This window comes from Diabrotica undecimpunctata, chromosome 4 (assembly GCF_040954645.1).
Source record: "Diabrotica undecimpunctata isolate CICGRU chromosome 4, icDiaUnde3, whole genome shotgun sequence".
NCBI classification, from domain to species: Eukaryota; Metazoa; Arthropoda; class Insecta; order Coleoptera; family Chrysomelidae; genus Diabrotica; species Diabrotica undecimpunctata.
In genome coordinates, this window is record NC_092806.1 from 87,392,002 (window position 1) to 87,405,478 (window position 13,477).

Sequence of the window (13,477 nt, forward strand, 5' to 3'; positions counted from 1 at the left end):
CCGAATATAAGTGGCTAGAGAACAAAAGAAACAAAGTCTAGATTCGTAACATCCACTCCACAAATAACAACCCATTTTATGACTAGAATCGAGGAAAAACTGGCTAGATCAACACATCTGCAAGATATACAAAAAAAAAAAATAAGCTGCTTCCCGCCATCTGAACCCTCGAAAGGTTGCTTATGGTAGTTATCTTCCTTAAATCTGCCAGGAGGACTCTTGCCTGCAAACAGCGGTTAACCTGTGTGAATCTGGGGTAATACAAGATTCATTACACTTTCTTAGTTGACTTTGCCATTCAAATCGCTTTTTTCTGAAGGTTTATTTATTTGAACTAAACATGTAAATTACAGTCAGCAAGCTATTACTTATAAAGATCATTGACACTAACTACACTTATATTGACTACATATTACCCCTTAATAGGAGATAAAACATTCAGAAGTATGTAATATGGGTGAAGTGGTATAATTCTTGTTAGATAAATTAAGCATTCTTCCCTTTTTTGTGCACTACTATCCATTTTTACACAAAAATATCTATTTTAGCACTTAAATATTTATTTTGAGATAACCTTCTATCCAGAATTATATGTAGTACACAGATAAAACCAGAAATAAAATAATAAAAAATCTGTATACAAGATATCATAAAACAATGGATGAAATAAAAGTTCTTATTTATCGAATTCTTAAATAAAACGTATGAAGACATACTCACGTTAACAAAATACATTAGGAAATTTCCGCATATGAAAAAAATCCAATTTGGTGACGAAATCCTTTTGTATCTATAAAGCTATTTTTAGAAAAGCACGTACCTACCAAAAACAGGTAGTTAATAGTATACATATCTGTTACACACTGTAATGTGTATGAATGATAACAAAAATAAGGAGTCCATATAAACCGTTCAGTCTATAAGCGAGAAGTATACAGCTTAATGGCAGAGTTGCCAAACTATCAGAGCTTACTTAAACCGACATACTTATAGTTCCAATATACAGTGAAAAAGATCTGAACGACCCCTATAAGATATACACGTGAACTAAGCAATATACATTCATGATACAGGGGTACTTAAGGGCTCCACAAAATTTTTAAAAATTATGAAACTATACATGTTGACTAATCGACAGAGCCAATATTATGGAATGGTTAAGTGAGCTCCGTATATCGGTGTCCACTTGACTACGGAGCTCACTTGAACCTGAATTTTAACATGGGCGGAGTCCACTTTATGCCGTAGATATATATATATATATATATATATATATATATATATATATATCATCATCATAAGTGGCTCGACAATCCGTTGTGGATCTTGGCCTGCTCACAAAGAAGTCGCCACTCCTGTCGATTCCTGGCAACTTCCCTCCATCTTCTAACCCCTAGAATCTGTAGGTCTTCTTCCACATCATCAATCCATCTCATTCGTGGTCGTCCTCTGCTTCTTGTGCCCTCTGGTTGTGAAAATGTTAATCTCTTCGTGTATTCGTGATCTGACATCCTAGCAATGTGTCCAGCCCATCTAAGTCTCTGCACTTTAACGAATTTCACAATATCTGGATCGGTGTATAACTGATACAGTTCAAAGTTGTATCTTCGACGCCATAGCCCATTTTCATTTACGGCCCCAAAAATCTTTCTAAGAATTTTTCTCTCAAAAATACCAAGAAGTCTTTTATCATTTTGAGATAAGATCCACGTTTCAGCCCCATATATCAAAACTGGTCTTATTAAGGTCCTGTATATATATATATATATATATATATATATATATATATATATATATATATATATATATATATATATATATATATATAATCACACTGTTTTGCACTAGTAAATTGGAGTACAGGCAAACTACAAAACTGCTTATATATAACAATATACTGTTATAAATAACAAAATCTCACCTAGAATCCTATGGCCTAATAATTTAATTAATCTGGTAACAACTATTGGATATCTTAATTTTATCGCATTGAATAATCCCTCTGGTAACTTGGCCAATTCAGAATCACGAACTGCTATCACTGTTGTACTTCGTTTTGTTTGGGTCACCATTTCCACCTGAAAATTAAAAACAATTGACAAAAAATTAACAATATTGTTTACAATTTTACAGTAACAGTTTTCGTCTAATAATGTCAAAAAGATTATATTATTGCTGGATTTTGCTTGGATAAATTTTGCAGTTTAATCATTTAGAGTGTTCTTATTCTACATGCTATATTCGGAAAGCTCCGGTAACAATTCTCAATACGGTATTTTGAATTATATCGATTTATTTTAATATTGTATGGTTAGCAGATGTATACACAACAGAGCAATAATCGATTTTTGTTCTGATTAGTGATTTTTATATGTTAAATAATGATTTAGAATCTGCTCCCCAATTGTAGCTGGCTATTGTTCTTAATAAATTCAAACCAGTTTGACAATTTATTTTTTTTATATTTACATATTGAACATGATTGAACATCTAAGTCTTCTGTCGAATATCATTCCTAAAAACTTCGCTTACAAAATCTAAGAAATTTTCATTAAGGTATGGTCTCGGTGTCCGTAGATTATGTTTTCTTGGAAACAATATGCACTTCGTTTTATATTCAGAAAATTTTAATCCATTCGACTTAAATCAATTCTCTAAATTAATTAAACTATGTTGTAAATGTTTCTCAACTAATGGGATATTTTTCCCTTCTTATAAAGTACCAAGTCATCTGAGTATAATCTTCCTTTAACTATTTAGAAAGTTTTTTTTAGTATGAAGTTAATAGCTACTAAAAAAGTGATGTGGCACTCTGGGAGTGACCGAGAAGAGAAAGCATAGATATCTTATAGTCTAAGCAAGGAGCGATGGTTTTAATTTACTTTAATTGATTTTATTTTATTCTATTCTATTTAGTTCTATTTGATTCGATAATCGATTCGATTCGATAACCGATTTAATTCGATAATCGATTGGATTTGATTCGATAATTGATTGGATTTGATTCGATAATTGATTGAATTCGATAATCGATTCGATTTGATTTATTAACCGATTTGATCCGATAATCGTTTCGATATCCGATGTGATTCGATTTCATTCGATAATCGATTCGATTCGACCATCGATACGATTCGATTGTATTTTATTTTATTTTATTGTATTATGTATTGTAGAGATGTGTACTTCACCATCGAAATAGTTCAAATGAACGATTCTTTCAACTGGGCTAATTGAAATAGTTCATTAATTCTCATGGAACTAGTTCACTGCGAACGATTTGCATTATAAATTGTGTCTAAACTTCTAAAGAAGAAAATAATGAATGAATGTGATCATATATTTACTATTTTGTGAATGGGATGGACTGACTAGTTTAAAAAAAGAAATGCAGATTAGCCTCAGATAACAGATAATAATTCTTATGAATGTGACAATAACATAAACAGTCTTATCTTAATGTCATAATGGTTCGGATCTTATGCCCATGCATTGGCTTGGACGTTGCCATGCTGTGTTGGTTCTCGTATTGTAATTTTGAAATAAAAATTGTTAGTTGTGGTTAAAATTGCATTGTGCATTTACATAAAACATAATTTTATGTAAAAGTGAGAATAAAAATGTGTTTAATGTTCCTAGAAAATTCACTGATTTTTTTTGTAAAGTTTCTTTTAGAAATAACCTAATTATAGATACCTATGAGTTTAAATATACGTAAATATAAAAATAAATCATACGTGAACTATATTTATATTTAAAACGGTTAATAAAAAATAAATCTTAATAATTTTTTGCAAATAAAAAAAATGTTATTTGCAAAACATTTGAGAAATAAATTTAAAACATTTAAACCCTAAACATACGATCGAAAGAAATGGTTCCGAATCCGAACTACTTGTACGGTAGGAAAACCGAAGAAAACGAGCGGCCGGCGAGAGTTTGTGTGATGATAAGACGAAACATCTGGCAACCAGTTATGTTAGGGTTAGATTTCGATTTCGGTCCTACAAATAGTTCTTTCGCGAACTAGTTCACTGAACTAGTTCATTTTTGTGGAATAGTTCTCTTGAACTAGTTTGTCTAAAAGAACTAATAAGCACACCTCTAATGTATTGTTCTATTTTTTTTTAATTTCGATTCGATTAGATATTCGATTCTACACGACAATCACTTCGATTCGATAATCGATTTCATAATCGATTCGAAAACCGATTCGATAATAGATTCAATAATCGATTCGATAATCGATTCGATTCGACCATCGATTTGATTCGATTGTATTTTATTTTATTGTATTATGTATTGTTGTATTTTTTTTATTCGATTTGATAATCGACTCAATAAATCGATTCGATTAGATTCGATAATCAATTCGATTCGATAATAGACCCGATAATCGATTCAACAATCGATCGACTCCATAATTGATTCTATTCGATTCGATAATCAATTCGATTCGATGATCGATTTGATTCGATAATCGATTTGAATTCGATAATCGATTCGATTTGATTCAATAATCCATTCTACTCGATTCGATTTATTCGATAATCGCTTCGATCCTCTGGAATCAAGATAGCGCCGACTGGCGAGCAGCGTTTAAATGTGCTCTTTCTAGTTAGTGACGAAAATTTCCTAGAGAAACAATTTATGTGCTGTCAAAGTAAAGCTACTAAAATCTTAGTTTGTGTACAGTGTGGAAATGTTTTTCATTTGTCATAGGCAACCAGAAGTAAGCTTCAGTGCATAAAAATTTGTGACACACGAATAATTTGCTGTGAAACAAACGAGAAATCTAATGACGTTGAGGAGAATTTCCAAGGTAAATCCGATCTATACAAAGAAAATGAGCTACTTAAAAATATTATAAAAGAAAAAGAGAAAAAATTTAATTTATTACTAGAAAATAATTCTCTTTTAAAACAAAACAATCGTTATCTTCAAGAAAAGATAAGCCAAATGGAAGCAAAAACTGAACCTGTTAGACAACCAGTTTTAAATGAGTCAAACAAAAAACACCTTAATCATATCAAACAATTAACTCCAAATTATAAAATTACAAATAAATTCCAAACACCGGTGTTGCCAACTGTTGCCGAAAGTAGCAGAAGCCCTGAAAATAATTCAACATCTGCAGAACTTCAAGATCTGCAGAGTAATGCACAGCTAAATAAAATGCAAACTTTAGTAAATATAAATGAAGATATGGGACAAGATAATGATGGTTTTATGTTAGTCCACTCAAAGAAGAAAACTAGACAAACAAAAAAGAACTGCGGTGAAAATGATAAAACTACCGACTTGGGAGTTCAAAGAAATGCTTGGCTTTACCTTTCTGGAGTTAAACGAAGCGTCACAACAGAAACTATCTTCGATTATCTAAAAGATCAAGAAGTGTTTAGAGGCTGATATTATTATTAGAGAACTACCAACTAACGAAAACCAAAACAAATGCTTTATGTGTGGTGTCAACTTCGAATTAAAAGAGGAAATCTATAAACCGTCGACTTGGCCAAGATCAGTCACTTACAAGCGTTTCGATTTCCGAAATGCCAACAATATAATCGTCGCTCCGTAGATTTTTAAATAATTTCTTCGATAGGGACTCTCAAACCCAAAGTAAATGTCAAACTTCCATAGTTCATCTATGTCATCTCCGAAGTCGAAGTATTAATGTAAGTAAACCGACAAACGTATATTTCCCTATTTTACACTGCAATATACAGGGAGGACTTGCACGTAAATCTTACGATATAAATTTGATACTTCAAAGTAATAATGTGAATGTTTTATGCCTCAGTGAACACTGGTTGAGAGAAGATAAACTTAAAGTAACCAATATTAAAAACTTTAATTTAGTGTCTTATTTCGCAAAAAATGATAAAGGATGTGGAGGTGTATGCATATTTGTAAATAATAAGTTTAAGTTGTGAACAGCTAAATTTACCTCAATGGTGTATTGACAGCAAAGTTTAAATATGTGAAGTAAAATTTAAAGTTCATGGAAGAAAAAAATATTTATTTATTGTAACTACATACAGACCTCCTTATAATGTGAATTTTAATACTTTTATTACGAAGTTAGAACTATTGTTGCAGAGTATTTATAGCAATAATGATTTTTACGTTATATGTGGAGATTTTAATATAATTTTTTTAGAAAATAGCAATCAGAAAAATAGCAAAAAAGTTTTCGCCAAACTGTGTATTCATTTTTAATGGACAACACATTCTACAGTGTTGATGGATTTTTAAATTTTTAAACATTTTTGCAATAATAGTTCTAAATTTGTATTTGTAACTTTTATTTCTATTGTAATCACTGTTTTATTTTAATCATGTGTACTTTTACTATATATTGTACTCTTTTGTACTAAAATTTTGACTAGTCCGATAAGATTTACATATACATTTTTTTTGTAAGAATTGTGTAAACTTTGTGGATGAATAAATTCTATCTATCTATTCTATCTATCTATCTATACGATAATCGTTTCGATAATCAATTCGATTCGATTTTATTCGATAATCGATTAGATTCGATAATCAATACGAAAATCGATTCGATATTCGACTCGATAATCGATTCGATTTGATAATAGCTTAAATTCGATAATCGATAATAGCTTAAATTCGATAATCGATAATATATTTGATTCATAATTGATTCGTTCGATAATAGATTCAATTCAATAATCGATTCGATAATCGCTTCGATTCGTTAATTGATTCGATTCGATAATGGATTCGATTTGATATGATAATCGATTCGATTCGATAATCGATTCTCAAATTCAAATTCATTTATCGATGTAATTTTGCCAGTAGCCTTGTGGTATTATCTCTAAAATATTACAATTCATAAAAAGATTAAGTTTAAAAGGAAAGTGTAACACACTTCGCATTTGTTTATATAAAATATGTTTAATAATTATATTTCATTTCATTCATATAATTTTATTTCATAAAAAATAGCCTCGATTAGAATGTGTAAGTCAGCAGAATTGTGAATCGCGAACGTATTGTTGTCGTAGGTTGATAAAACAAACTTGACCCACTAATGAATGACTGCTGACATAGCAAGGACTATTATAAAAGAGACAACGATTATTATCTCGGGGATCAGAACTAAATTAACGTCAAGATGGCAAGTTGATGTATCACGTACTAGAAATTATGAAGTAGTCTCATAGCAACTTCCACTAAGTACTAAATACAATTATAATAAGTAATGTTATTAAAGAGTGTACAGTTGTGTTCCAAATACATGGTCATCAAATTTAATAACCCCATTATTTACCATATGGCGATCCTGAAGTGGTAGAAACCAGGAGTCTTCATTCAAAGAGGCCTAGAATGGGAGGAAAATCATCCAAGGAAGAAATAAAGGAGAATGGAGTCGTCAACAGCAACTTCATAGTCAAAACCGAAGATGTCAGGCCAAGCGAAGAAATAAAGGCGCATAGGAGAAATATGAAGCGGAGCATACACCGGGACATAGCAGCGAGGTCGACAACAAATTTAGACGTTTAAGTGGTGAGTCTACATATTATCTATTTTTATTGCACTTCCTTACACGCATAATAATATACCAGTTAATTTATTGATTATTAATTATTATTTTTTTGACTTTTGATATTTTGCTTATATTTGTGTATGGATAATTTTTAATTTATTAACTTATTGAATTTTAATGGATATTTGACGATCTTATATTTCTGAATGGATATATTTTTTGGCTAAGTAATTACTTATCGAATTTTATCGTACTACATAAGACTACTTATTTATTAGATAAGAAAAATTTTTAGAATAATTTTTTTGAAATATGTTTAGCAGCAACTTATTAATAAAACTAATTTTATTTGGTGAGTTAATATAATTTGTTTTTCTAGTTCCACTTTGTAAGATATTTTGTATTTTTTAGCAGCTCTTGAAAATAATTGTAAACACAATTGAAAGCTCGAGATAAAAAAATAGTTAGCCAATAGCCCCTTTTATTGACTCCAACCCATCCAAAACACACACACACACACACACACACACACACACACACACACACACACACACATATATATATATATATATATATATATATATATATATATATATATATATATATATATATACTCCATTCCACGAATATACGACTGTTTTAAATTCGCTTTAAGGTATCGATTTAAATGGTCCAATGTGCTGAATTGTACAATAGTAAATTCTCCCCGTTTCTCCCCATGACAGATATAAACCTTAGATTTAAATATGAAGTTATGATATAAATATAGAGTTAATAGTTTATAGAACAGTAATTCAGATTTTGAAGTATATAATTACTATCATTGAGTTTAGTATTGTAAACAAGTTGGTTTTTGAATTAAGTTATTTAAACGAAGTGTAACAATACTTAAGTGATCAAATAGTGTAATTTATTTAGTCGAATATTCAATTAGTATTAAAAAAAAACTTACTTATTCTCTTATTCTCCTAATCTCCTAAAACTATCATCAACTATCAGATTCACAGCCATAATCAGTCGGCGATATAATATGAAACTGTATATACATTTTCTTTACTTTTTAATATCTGTAACAACTTGTTACTTTAACTATCAATAGCCGGTATGTTATACCCGTTACTTTCGGAACTTTTAAGAGTACATCCACTCAAAGCAAACAAATATTTAAAACTAACAAAGTGAAATATTAGATCCTTTTTCTGGTTTCTGAACCATCGATCTGCCAATTTCTTTTCATTTATATTAAAAATAGTATATTTCTTTTTATTACAGTTGTAGTACCTAATAAAGTAATAAAATAGTGTAATATCAAAGAAACCCGGCACGTCTCTTTGGTGTTTACATTTCACGGAAAGCTTACCCAAATGTCTGTTATTATATTTATTTATAGTAGCGTTTGTGTAAAAATTTTTGTTATTTTCGGATTAAATTTCACAATAAATTTTACGTCTATCTGAACATCTATTAACTGAAATAATTTTAGTTTAGATGTCATACCAAAGAATAGTAGATCCTTTTTATTGGAATAATGATTAGACCAATTTACCTTCATACTTCTACTTGCACAGTAAAATATTCGTTGTCGAAGTAATCCAAAACAGTCGTATATACGTCGAATAATCTATATATATATATATATATATATATATATATATATATATATATATATATATATATATATATATATATATATATATATATATATATATATATATATATATATATATATATATATATATTCAGGGATTCCACAGTAATCACTGCCTTCTCTCGCTCAACCGTTTCCATCTGTCTGATGTCTCATTCACCATCGTTTAGGCCTCTCTTACTCATGACATCGTCTACTTCGTTCCTCCAGGTTCTTCTCTTTTCCTCCTTCCTATGGGGTTCCGTTCGGTTATTCTCTATATCCATTTGCTGTCGCTAGTTCTTCTTACATGTCCATACCACTTTAGTCTTTTTTGTTCTATATATGTTACTATGTCTGTTTCTATTTTTGCTCTTTGCTTTATTTCGTCATTACTTCTCCTATCCATTCTTGTTAGTCTGCAGTATCTTCGCAGGCATTCCATCTTTGTTGCTAATGTCTTACTGCTCTTTTTTCTGTTTATAATCCAATTTTAATTGTTATGACTAATGTTTTATAACATTTTTCTTCTTTTTCGAATTGAGGTTGATGGTTGCCTGTCTCTGATGTGTTCTGTCTTTCGAGTTCGTCGATGTTGACAACAAAACCATCGATAGTTGAAGTAACCGTATCTGTTTGCGGTTTTTGGCCTATTCCTACTGCTTCATCGATTACGGCAATCGCTACGGACACGTCAGCATGTTTGGAGACACTACCGATACTAAAGTCCATTGTTTGGTCGGAAGAAGAGGGGTTTTGTTTATCGTCTTTTGGCGGAAATTTTACGTGTTTTTAGTTGTCAAAATTTTTTTTAATATGCTAACCTCAATCTTGTTTGTATCATCACCACAAGAAACAATTCGGGTTTTATTAATGAAATGTATGTTCTCAATTCAGTCTCTTAGAACAAGAGTTCTGGAAGATAGCACCACACTTTACACATATAATAACACTTAAAAACATTTTTCAACAACATTTAAAAGTCGATTTTTCAGGAGCGTCATCGGTCGATCGCCTGTTTACTAGACGACACCCATCTTTTTCTCTCCAGAGATTTATTTGTATAGTCATTTTTTCTAAATTGTTTGCTACTATATTAAGTCCTTTGATAATATAAGTATAGTGTACATATAATTACCCTTTTACTTGCTATAATAGGATTTATTCTATTTGTATAAAAACAGGTGTATTTTTTTAGTTTATAACAATATCGGTTTTTAAAATTGGTTGCTTGCACGCATATAAGGCTGGATTTGATTCTGATATGTGTTTTAAAAAATCCAAATCGGGCATGGAATCCATTTATTGGATAATTGTATGTGATAGAGCCATTATTCTTGAGAAGATTCTATTGATGTGTCTGATTTATTCACTTTCCAGTACTTGAGCTATTTATATTTTACTTAAATTTAATTAATTCATTAATTTTTTTCTGAAACGTGTACTTAAGTTTTCCATTACTTTATTTTATAATATGGGCGAACATAAGATAATAGTTTCCACAGTTGATGAGGAATTCCTGTGTACTTTTTTGATATATTTAAGGATATTTGGATCCTGTTGAACTTTCAAATAAATCTACTATAGAGCGTTCCACGTTAAGAAAATAACATTGCGGAGATATGGCCATGTATTTCTTATGGACGATAGAAGCGCAGCGATGCCACGATGAACACAAGCACAATTCAGGGTTGTATTATTTGTATTTTCGTTTCCACAGACATAAATTAAAATTAATGTTTTTAACGTAATTGACCAAAAATGCCCGTTCGAAACAAGAGATGAAAAGTAGGGAAAATGATTTTAATTAAATAAATAGAATTTACAAAAGATAATTTTATTTTATATTATTTTAATTATAGTAACGACAGTTTATTTATTTTTCCGTGAGAATACCATATGCCATGAATCATGGAAATCAGTAGAAAATATTTCTTAGCTAAATCATGCATTTTGCCAGCTATTAAAGATGAGCAATTAAACGGACTCTTTGCATATTATATCTAATTACTAATTGCAACTTAAAATAATACGGTGTGCGTATGTCAGCGATTTTATGTCGTTCTCTGACTACATAATGATAATGATAAGGCTTTGCGGTTCTTTAGTAGTTATTCTGACTTTGCAGTTAAGTGTTAATTGAAAATGGAAATTCAAATATTAAGCCAAGGGAATATCTTGGACATCCGTGCAAAACAAATTGTTTTAAATGTATTTAATTATCATCTAAATTTAAGAAGTGGTGAAAGAAGTTTAACCGATAAAGTAAGTGCTATGACGGGAGTAAGTTTTAGTACTATTTCTAAAATACGCAAAGAAGCTGCGGACCTTCCGCGAGGACTAAGAGTAGATAATATACGTTACTTTGAGCCCATCCCCTAAATCGCAACCCCCGGTCGTAAGTACCAAACGGCTTAACATAGGATACCGTACGAGGGCTCGTTGGAAAGGGGATGAAAAATGGGGTTGAACGCAGTATGTGCCGTGCGCATCGGAGCATGCCGAAAGGGCATTACGTCATATCTTCGTTTCTATTGGTCCGATCGTGACGTACGAGGACTCGTTGGAACGGGGAGGAGACGGAAAAGACGTTGAGACAAAAAACAAAGATGGCGGCCTTGCCGAATGGGCGCTAGAACGTATCTTCGTTGCTATTGGTCTGATTTTGATGTATATGGTGTCAGATGAAAGCGTTGTTGGCACAGAAGCCAACTGTTTGGCTTCTATCAAAGTTCAATATGAACATTCTTCTTCTTCTTTTCCGTACAGTGCCTAACAGAACGTAACATTCGACGCAGAACGTGAAATGTCACGTGGATGACGTGTCATTCGACGTAGGACGTGACATTTATGTCAGTCGACGCAAGACGTCGCTTTACATACATAGAGTAATGGAATTTAAATAAAACAACATAAACAATGTATTTTTTTTTATTAAAAAAACTACCATTAGGAAGGAACACAGCAATCTTTATTTGTAAATAGTTACAATTTCGTTTAACAAAGTTTTTAATTGTGTGTATTCAGTCTGCAACTTTATGTGTGTATTCGCTGTACTTATAATAGGTATTGTTCTGAAAAAAGTAAATAAAGCCATCCGTATAGCGGAATGCTGATGTTATTTTATCTGGTAGTCCAGGGAAGAGATCATTTATTGGTCCACGGTTTAAGACATCTCCAGCTTCATTAAATTCAGTATAAGAATTATCATTGTATAATAAATACGTTTGACCGCTGTTTGTTTGAAATAAGGCATGTATTTTGGTTCTCGCAGGCATAGAAGGAAACATAAAACGTGTTGAATTTTTAAATTGGGGAAAGATGCAGCGTAATACTGATTATTGCGTATAGTTACTAAGTGTCCCTCGGAATTCTGAAAAACATGTGAAACGTGCGTAGACCTCAACTCTTTAGGGAGATAATCGGTAATTAATTCGGGATGTTTTGGAAGGCGCATCTCATTTAAATCAAACTTCCATATATACGGGCCAGATCCAACGTACATTCGATACTATGGAAACTGAGGAGATGTAGCTAGAAGCATGAAATCGGGATACTGAATTAGACATATGTTTTGTATTGCAGGTGTTGTTGTTGGCAAATAGGTCCCGTGTTTTATTGTAGGTGTTTTCGGCAGATGACTCCTGTTTTGCGAAATTTGTTCCGGTCACAGGAAGATTGCATCTTTCTTGAAAATCATCTAAGACCATATCTATACTAGAAATAGCATTACTAGATGTATTTAGATATCAGAAGAAATATAATAAATAAAAATTATTAAAATAGTGCGTTTGTTAGCAATACAGCATGAAGTCTCATGATAACGCGGCCCGCAGTTTCAAAACACGTAAACATGTGGTAACAAAATTTATTTTCTGATTCCAAACCACGTAAATAAAGCCACAGTTGCTACATTTTGTAAAATGTAGGACGATAGCGGAAAATTCACAAGTTTTGTAAATTGATAACAACTAAAACAAAATATAAAAATTGTTTAGAGAAATTTCCAGAACATTACGCATCGCTTATCTGTGAAACAGATCTATCGATGTATCCGTATGCGCATTAGGTGGACGCAACTTGGGCTCGCGTGGGGCGATGTGCGGTTCGAGTTTTTAAAAAAGCAGACGTACGCATTCATTGTCACAGTTCACATCTCAAACTTACTACAGCAACTTCGAAATGTTCAGTACGTTGTGCAGAGAAAAAAAAATTGATAAAGGTAAGCGTTTTTCTCTTTTTATATTTTGTATGTATTTTATCATGTCCTTTTTATCAATGTATTTTATAAGAATTGTACATCTATGTTCGTATTTATTATGTCCTTTATGTCA

General features: G+C 31.4%; 1 protein-coding gene across 1 annotated transcript in view; it reads right to left on the bottom strand.

Annotated features, from left to right (window-relative positions):
- sws (patatin like phospholipase domain containing sws) overlaps positions 1-13,477 on the bottom strand; it is a 1,321,526-nt gene that overhangs the window by 655,907 nt on the left and 652,142 nt on the right. Inside the window, exon 11 of the mRNA XM_072529876.1 lies at positions 1,922-2,078. Within this exon, the coding sequence (XP_072385977.1) occupies positions 1,922-2,078 (157 nt within the window). The remainder of the gene's footprint in view (positions 1-1,921; positions 2,079-13,477) is intronic.